The sequence below is a fragment of the Neltuma alba genome, unplaced genomic scaffold (genome assembly GCF_004799145.2).
Source record: "Neltuma alba isolate B1F8T4 unplaced genomic scaffold, ASM479914v2 tig00001127_pilon, whole genome shotgun sequence".
Classification (NCBI taxonomy): domain Eukaryota; kingdom Viridiplantae; phylum Streptophyta; class Magnoliopsida; order Fabales; family Fabaceae; genus Neltuma; species Neltuma alba.
In genome coordinates, this window is record NW_021632343.1 from 19429 (window position 1) to 28535 (window position 9107).

The 9107-nt window shown below is 35.8% G+C and overlaps 1 protein-coding gene across 1 annotated transcript; it reads left to right on the forward strand.

The window, feature by feature from the left end:
* The first annotated feature begins 1611 nt into the window (after window positions 1-1611).
* Window positions 1612-8171, forward strand: LOC114750991 (TMV resistance protein N-like). Its single transcript, XM_028939645.1, has 5 exons — window positions 1612-1826; window positions 2689-3249; window positions 3998-5081; window positions 5217-5516; window positions 5607-8171. The coding sequence occupies exons 1-5, from the start codon at window positions 1612-1614 to the stop codon at window positions 8169-8171; spliced, it is 4725 nt and encodes a 1574-aa protein (XP_028795478.1).
* Window positions 8172-9107: the final 936 nt, after the last annotated feature.

Sequence of the window (9107 nt, forward strand, 5' to 3'; positions counted from 1 at the left end):
CCCGCTACATGTATTTTCTCAGAAAATTTGTTTCAAAAAATATTGCATTATTTGCAAGATTTAAAAAACAAAAGGCAAAAAAAAACCACTGAAATAAAAAAAATTACAAATAAAGACTTATGACAATATTAATATGGGTTTTGACAATAATAATATGAGTTTTGATGACAATCTTTACAAATCGGTCTTTGCATGTAATTTTTTTTTAGGCAGTCCTTTTTCACCATTTTCCCATTTAAAAAAGAAATGTTGCGAAATAAGCAATTTTTCTTACAGATTTTTTAAGTTATTTTTTGCAACGTGGGTTTGGCCACATGGTTTTAAGACAAATTTTTTCAACTAAAATTTTGTTCAACTGGGGTAAAGCCATTTTTTATATACTAGCTCAGGTCCTTAATATAAAACCCTGTTTGACTTTTATTTTGATCCTAAATATAAGATCGCTATCCACTTTGTCTCTCATATTTATATATATATTTTTTTCAAAGTAGCCTTTCTAACAATGATAGTTCTAGTTAATACACTTAATTAGCAAGGATATTTTAGAAAAGACAACACATATTTAGGATAAATAACTAACTCAACTTACTTCTTTAATCTCCTCAAATTAATCAACTAGCTCTTATAATTAGAACCGGAGGTAGTATTTTTTAAACTTATATGAGTAATATTTAGTGCTATCAACAAATAACAAGTTTACATTATTGTTGGATGTAAATAATTAAATCGCATTTGCTGGCCTAAAGGTGGTTTGGAAAAAAAACGTCAATGATAAAAATTTCTGTTGTTCGCTGAGCTTGCCAAAAAAGAAAAATTACCTATTTTAGGGTTGATAATATTGATGGAGCGAATTGAATAAATGCATTATTAGATATAAATATTAATAACTCTTTTAACATGAATTTCTTAATTCATATTCAGTCCCGAAAATTACTTGAGGTGTATTAAGTCTTTTTTTCTTTTCTTAGTGAGTAAAATGTTTCAAGTCTTTTTTCATCACCATGTTTGCTGCATGGATTTTAACTTGTGTTTGTAATATATTTTCAATATTAATGGTGAAGTTTACTTTAATTTTTTTTCAGAGAGTAATTATACATAATATAAATACAAAATTAAAAAAATGATAAATTTGTGTACATATCTAGCATTAAAAAAGACTTCAAAATTTCCAAGTCTCAATAACAAATTTAACGGTAACAATAAAATGAATTTAGTAACAACATTATATTTATATATTTTTGTAAAAATATTTTAAAAATAATTTAATAATTTTAGAAATTTGCTTTTTTTTTAATAATTCAACAATAACAAAAATAAAATAACTGAAATGCCCAGAGTGAATTTCCCCTTCCCTTCTTCGCTCCTTTCCTTCTTCCTTTACGTTCCCGCTCGTAGAAGCGCGCCAAAAGTTCTTCCCATACCGTTCATGCCATGCTTTCCCGATACGCAAATCTAGCAAGAAAAATGAAAATCGAAATACACAACTGTTGAAACAAATATGAAAATAACGGAGATGAAAACGAAAATACCAGTGCTGGCAAAAGTGAAAATAATAATCTCTGAAAACAGAGGCAACGGAGATTGCTCGTGCAGCTGGAATCATCACCAGAGATGACGAAAATGAGGCGTAGGAGGAAATCGTTGCGGCCTAAGAATCTTGGGCGACCAAGGCAGTTGAAGAGAGGGATGGAGGTGGGGTTGGAACGGAAGGCGATGGGACGGCAGAGCATTAGGTGTAGTTGTGAGGAAGGTTGGCGAGGGGAATCTGGACGTCCGGCGATGAACCTAGATCTGATCGGGTGCGAGGAATGTTGGCCGCGAGGAAGGTTGGTGAGATTCTTGTCTCTCGACAACGAAGCTTTGGGGGGGGGGGGGGATGATGCGTCGGGACCGACAAGACAATGAACGCAGGGGGTGAGGATATTTTTTGAAACGTGATGTTTTCTGGCAAGTGAGGGTGTTGCTGCTCATTTTTGAAGGGTATGATCACCCATAGATCATGGAATCTTCATCTATTCTAAAATCCACATCCCGACCTGAAAAGACTAACCAAACGGGCTTACCGTTGGAATGGAAAGACGATTCCCATTCTTTAGCTTATCAACAGTTGAACCAAACGGTCATTTGACAGTTAATCGTCTACATTATTGACAAAGTTTTGGAAATTGGAATTCCTTGCCGAATCTCTGGAGTAGTATTGCCTTAAAAGTCTAATTCCTAGATACTCAGTGAATATCTTATTTACCCTATGATTGATAAAGTCTTCAATTCTTCTATTTATATAAATGATGATAGAAGATGGAATTATTCACGTGATAGTTATTAGCAGCAGTGAGGTGGTGCGGATACTCTTTTATTCTGTTCAAGAGTCTCTTTTGCTCTGTGTTGATGACTGTATTTTCCCCCGCGAAAGACGTCTGGATTTATTTGACCTACAAAACACGTTAATCTTTAAATAATGATTATCATCGCCATTCGTTAAATTCCACTTCATCTAAGCAATTATGCATTTAACCAGATTAAAAAAACCGTAATTGATGGCTTTTTCTTTTTCTTTTGTCTTTTTTAATGACCTTAACTTGGTGAGCTTTAGTCAAAGATACATATTACACGGTTATTGGTTTAGGTGTAAAATCCTCCATTCCTGAAAGTTTCATATCTTCAGTATATGTTCATTTGGCTCTGAAGAGTTAAAAGTCAGTCAACTCTAATCACTGCCTCACACCTTCATCACCATTTCAATATCATGGCTGCTGCTGCTGCTTCGTCCTCTTCCTCCTCTTCCTCTTCACTTCCTCCCAAGAAACATGATGTGTTTCTTAGTTTCAGAGGCGAGGACACTCGCAGAACGTTCACCAGCCATCTCTTCACTGCTTTGTGCAAAAGGGGAATTCGAACCTACATAGATAATGAGCTCAGAAAAGGGGATGACATCTCAGACTCACTCATCCAGGCAATTAAAGATTCAAGTATAGCTATGGTGATCTTCTCTGAGAACTATGCCTCCTCAAAATGGTGTTTGAATGAACTTATCCAGATCCTTTGGTGTAAAGAGGTCCAAGGACAGCTTGTTTTTCCTGTCTTCTATCAAATTGACCCATCTGATGTGCGCAATCAGAGGCGAACTTACATGGAGGCATTCGCAAAACACGAAAGAGACTTCAGGCTTAATCAAGAGAGGGTGAACAAGTGGAGACAAGCTCTCTTTATAACTGCAAATTTGTCTGGCTGGGACTCTCGAACCTTTAGGTCAGTATGGTCTCCTCACTCTCTAAAATCTTTAACCAATTTGTGCTTGGTTAGTAATCAATTAACTACAGTTTTATACTTCTATCCTTTTTTCTTTTCTCACTGGCCAGAATTTAAATTTTCTTTGTCCGTGATTTCATATCTTAAATATTTAGATCTTGACAAATAAAATATTTATATCATATCAATAATTTTGATGACCATTTACTTCTAAGAAATACCAACAATTGACAGCTTCGTGAGTCGCATTTTCCGGGAAAAAAAAATGCTGAGGCCATTACACTATACTGATATTTTCTCTTCTTTCATTCGGAGTGCCTCTGGAAAAATTTCGTTGAATGTGTTCAAGTTTTAAATTGTGCTACCTATTTCAAATCAATTGTTACTTAGTGAAGACAACAAAAATAACGATATCACTGATTTTTTTTGGCCCTCTTTAATTGATAGTCCATTTACTTTTATCAATATCTTTTTCTGTCTCTTTTTTTTTCCCCCCTCTTACAATACTACTTTCTTTTATCGGAGAAGTTAATGAATGTGCCTACTTACTTGCCAGACAAAAGCTCATATTGCTTCTGCTGATTGCAATCACTCTATTAGCCACCTAAATTTTGTATGGCTTTCCTTGAAAGGGAGAGGATATTATCATTAGACATGTTTAATCTGTTGTTTGCTTGATGCAGCTTCTCTTTTACCTTAAAAAATAATACTTTCTTTTTTGTCTTGTTTATCTTTTTTCATATTTTAGGGACGAATCAGAACTCATTCAAAACATTGTCAACCACGTTCAGCAAAAGATTAACCTCAGTTATCCAAGTTCATTGATGGGTCTTGTTGGAATTGATGAAAATTGTAGCGAGATTGAAAGGTTACTGGAAAAAGTCCCAATAATTGGAATTTGGGGTATGGGTGGTATAGGCAAGACCACCATGGCTAAGGCTTTATTTACCAAACTCTCCTTCAAATTTGAGAGCTCTTGCTTTTTGGAGAATGTAAGAGAAGAGGTAGAAAAGCAAGGATTGACATGCGTACGCAACAACCTTCTGTTTGAGCTAATGAAGGAAGAAAGTTTCCCTTATAGGCCACCTAATGTTGCAAGTAACGCCTCTGTTATGAGAAGACTAAGTTGTAAAAAAGTCTTCATAGTGCTTGATGATGTTAGTAGTTGGAAGCAATTAGAATATTTAGCTCCATATTGTGACTACTTGGGACCAGGCAGTAAAGTCATCATTACAACAAGGCATAAGCAGTTGCTTGTAATTGCAGCAGTTAATGAAATATATGAGGCCCAACCTTTGAGCAATCGCAAATCTATTGAGCTCTTCAACCTCAAAGCCTTCCGCTCATACCATCCAGAAATTGGATATGAATCCCTCTCACAAAGGATTGTTCATTATGCAAAAGGCATCCCTTTAGTTTTGGTAGTATTGGGTTCATTTCTTCGTTCAAAAACTCCAAAGGAATGGGATAATGCATTGTCAAAACTAAAAAAGAGTCCCAATGAAGACATTCTAAAAGTTTTGAAATTGAGCTTTGATGGATTAAATTATGAAGAGAGGGAAATGTTCCTAGACATTGCATTTTTTTTGAAGGGTCAAGAGAAAGAACATGTGATAACACTATTAGAAAGCTTTGGTTTCCATGCGAGAATAGGGTTAGAAACCCTTGTAGATAGAACTCTTATAACTATTGATCAAAGCCAGGTACTCATGCATGACTTAGTAAAAGAAATGGGCTATGAAATTGTTCGTCAAGAATGTATTAAAGAACCTGGAAAACGAAGTAGATTATGTGATCCAGAAGAAGTCCATCATGTGTTGAAAAATAATACAGTAAGTAAGAAGCATTATGTTTTTAATTGTGATGTATCACATGGTGAATCATATGATTGTTACATTAATGCTATTGATTGTTACATTAATATATATATTTTTCAATTTAATTCTACTTTGTATTGCGTTTTTCAGGGAACTGATGCAATTGAAGGCATAGTGTTGGATCTGTCCAAGATTAGACATTTACACTTGAGCATTCACACCTTCAAAAAGATGTCTAATCTAAGATTTATAAAATTCTATTCGCTCAAGGATAGGAGATCTTGTAAGGTGGACCTGTCTTCTGGCCTTGAATTATTATCTGAGCAATTAAGGTACCTTCAATGGGATGGTTATCCTTTGGAGTCTCTACCATCTTCATTTTGCCCAGAGAAACTTGTTGAACTTTGCATGCGAAACAGCCAAGTCAAAAAACTTTGGGATGGAGTGCAGGTATGTAAATAAGAGAATGCATGTTCAATTTTTAGTCAGAGTTTTGTGGTTTTCTTTCTCATGTAATGTTTTCCTTTTTAATCGTGACAGGATTTTGTGAACTTGAGGGGAATAAATCTTGCTGGATGCAAGCAATTAATAGAGCTACCTGATTTTTCGAAAGCACGGAATCTTAAATCGGTGGATCTTGAATCATGCGAAAGTTTGTGTGATGTTCACCCATCCATCTTATCTTTACAAAGGCTTGTTACTCTGAATCTTGAAAAATGCATTAAACTGAAGAAACTTCGTGGTGAGAATCCTCTACAGTCTCTCGAAGAGGTCCGTCTCAATTGGTGCTTTAGTTTGACAGAATTTTCATTGTCATCAGAACAAATCGCAAGTTTAGAACTAGAAACTACTCGCATTGAGATATTGGACTCATCAATTGGGCATCTCAGTAAACTTAAACAGTTCAGTCTTGATGGGTCAAGACTGAAGAGTCTTCCAATAAATGAGTTATGCTGTTTAAGATCTCTAAAGGAGCTACGGCTTTCTAATTGTGAACAAGTAATTGACAAACTGAAGCTGCATATGCTGTTTGATGCTTTGCGGTTTTTACAAAAACTACATTTGGATGGGTGTCGGAACTTAATTGAACTTCCTAGTAATATCAAGCATCTTTCAGGGCTAAAAGTTCTTTCTTTGAAGAATTGTGATAGACTACAATCTCTACCGGAGCTTCCACCATCCATCGAAGAATTAGATGCCACCGCCTGCCCGTCATTAGAGACAATAACTCTCACTTCTGAGATGGAATATTCATTGTCGCCAGAAGAAGGAACGGCGCCTTTAACACCCTGTTCCTCGCCTGGGTATCTTATGAAACTTAGAAAGCTTCGCCTTAATGTCTCAAGTCTGATGAATTTTTCAACTGAGCAGTTATGTTATTTGAGATCTCTTAAGGAACTTACTCTTCTTGATTGCGGACTAGTGATTGATAAGTTAAAGTTGCACAAGTTATTTGATGCCTTGTGCTCTTTGGTAGACTTTTATTTGGCAGGAAGTAGTAACTTGTATGAACTTCCTGACAACATCAACTCCTTATCATCATTATATCTATTGGGATTGGCAGGAAGCAATGTAGAGTACTTGCCTTCCGGTGTCAAGCATCTTCTGAAGCTAGACTACATTTACTTGACCGGTTGTAGGAGGCTTCGGTCTCTACTAGGACTCCCACCATTCACTAGATACGTAAAGGCCACTAATTGCTCATCACTGGAGGTTGCATTCCCTTTAACAACTTCTAGGCCGCTACGGAAATATCTGGTGGAGTCCCTTTTTCTTGAAAATTGCTTGAAGTTGGGGGCGCATTCACTTTCCTGTATTGAGGAATATGCTTATTTGTCGTTGAAGCGAGCAGCATATCTCAATCGACCTGGTGCTTTTTGTTACCCAGGGAGAAAAATTCCAGAGTGGGTTAGATATAACCAGGCAACTAAGGCTTCAAGTTTCATAACCCTTGAACTCTCTTCAGCTGTGAACAACTTTTTGGGCCTTGTTTTCTGCTCGGTTCTTCCTCAGTTCCCATCAAACCCAAACTGTCAGAGTTACCTGAAATGCCAAATATATTTTGAAGATGGTGAAGAAGTCAAAGGCGAGGTTGACGATATGTGGATAACAGAGTTAAATTCGCATCATGTTTTTCTATGGTATGATCCAATCTACTCTGTATGGATTTTAAGGGAACTTATAGAAAGAGAGGATGATCAAGGCATTAGAGGTAACCCTAAGCTTTCGTTTGAGTTTTCTGTTGTCTCTTATGATGAGAATTACCGTGCAACCAAACATGATTTGATAGAAGCATGTGGAGTTTGCCCAGTATATGCTTCAGAATATCACAGTTTCCTTCAACGGATGGAATATGGGTTGGATTTGGATAGCCAAAAAAAGAGTGGTTGTGATGATGATGAGCATTCGCTTAGTGGAACTGTGGAATATGCTAGTTTCTCATTGAAGCAAGTATATGGCAATTTTGAAGGAGTATATATTTCTTCGCCTGAAAGGCCGAATACTCCAGTGGGGTTTCTAGACAAAACCACAAATACCCGCTCAGTTTATTTTCAACTTCCACATTTTGATGACTTGTTGGGTTTCATTTTTTGTTTTGTTATTCCTCAATTCTCCGCAAAAGAAAAGGATCGAAGTCACTCAAGCTGTCGGTGCCAGTTTGATGCCGATAAAAGGCTCTCTGAAAGTCATTATTTTGAAGGCCCCAGAGGATGGCATTATTCGATGACAGAATTGAATTCGGGTAATGCCTTCCAATGGTATGATCCCCTCTTTTGTGAATTCATATTAGATCAAGTTAGAAGAAAAAGAGTTGGGGATGTGGTGTTGCTTTCATTTGAATTTGAGTTTGGTGATTACTTGATTGAAGAATGGGGAATTCACCCAATATATGCCTCAGAATATAACAGTTTCCTCCAACAAAAGGAATTGAAATTGGGGCTAGGCATGAAGAGACCTCGAGATACTTGTGATGAGGAAGAACTGCATGCTCTAACAAAGAAATTGAAGGCATCTTCTATTTATTCTACCAACATTGACGAGTTACTACTCTCACTGTCTGAATTGAATTTGGAATTCGCGAAGGATGGCACTCTACAAAAATAAATTACTATCAATGCTATAGTGGTAATCTCTCTCTCTAGATTTTATCCATTAATTAGGCTTCAGTTTTGTACACAATTAATGTTAATTTAGGCAACTGAAGATATTATATGCATGCATCTGTGCATAAAAGGGACTATCTGTAAGCAATCTATAGCGAATTATCTTCTTAAAATATGATTATCTGTTCGTGACAAGTAGAAACAAATTCATTTCAATTTCCTGTTAATAGACTATTGTCCAAATTTTTAATTTTTTCCAAACTCAACGATGGGTTCGAAGAGTTTTACAAAACAAAATTTGGACGGATGAAAGTAGCAAACGAGCATAGTTGATTTCTTACCGAATGACTATTTTATTTGAGAATTTAAAGCTTTTATTTTTTTGGAGAATGACAATGTTGGATCAGATTGGACATTTAATATCAAACAATTAACTATCGCTACTTAAACTTTCAATTTCTGACTACCCAAGCTTCCAATTTTTACAGCTTTTCACAACTATAAAAGCCCTTATTAGAGATTAGTTTTTAAACTTATTAGAGATTAGTTTTTAAATGAGTCCTCAATTTCCATTCTCCCATTTCATTTCTCGCATGGGGAAGCCTTCTTTCTTTTTGATTGATATAATGGGATTAAAATTTGATTAAGATTAAAAGAACTGTGACTTACTTGCTCAAGTGAGTAGTCTTGAAAGAAGAACTATTTGATGTTGCAGAGGCAGAGCTATTCAAGCGTAAGCTGATGATAGAGTCTTATTGGTCTATCTTCCCATGTTTAATGTGTTCTGATTGAAAAGTAAGGACTTGGAATAATTATTTCTGTGATATACCATAACATAAGTTCCAGCCCACTTGTGATTACTTTTGTTCATTATAATTCCTTTTATTGGCTCTGTCTTCTTTGCATGACTGATAAGCTGTGCTTGAAGTAATTATAT

Coding starts and splice junctions, on each gene's coding strand:
- LOC114750991 (XM_028939645.1), top strand. CDS start 1,612: ATGACGAAAATGAGGCGTAGGAGGAAATCGTTGCGGCCTAAGAATCTT. Junction 3,250..3,997: donor TGGGACTCTCGAACCTTTAG/GTCAGTATGGTC, acceptor TTCATATTTTAG/GGACGAATCAGAACTCATTC. Junction 5,082..5,216: donor ATGTGTTGAAAAATAATACA/GTAAGTAAGAAG, acceptor TGCGTTTTTCAG/GGAACTGATGCAATTGAAGG.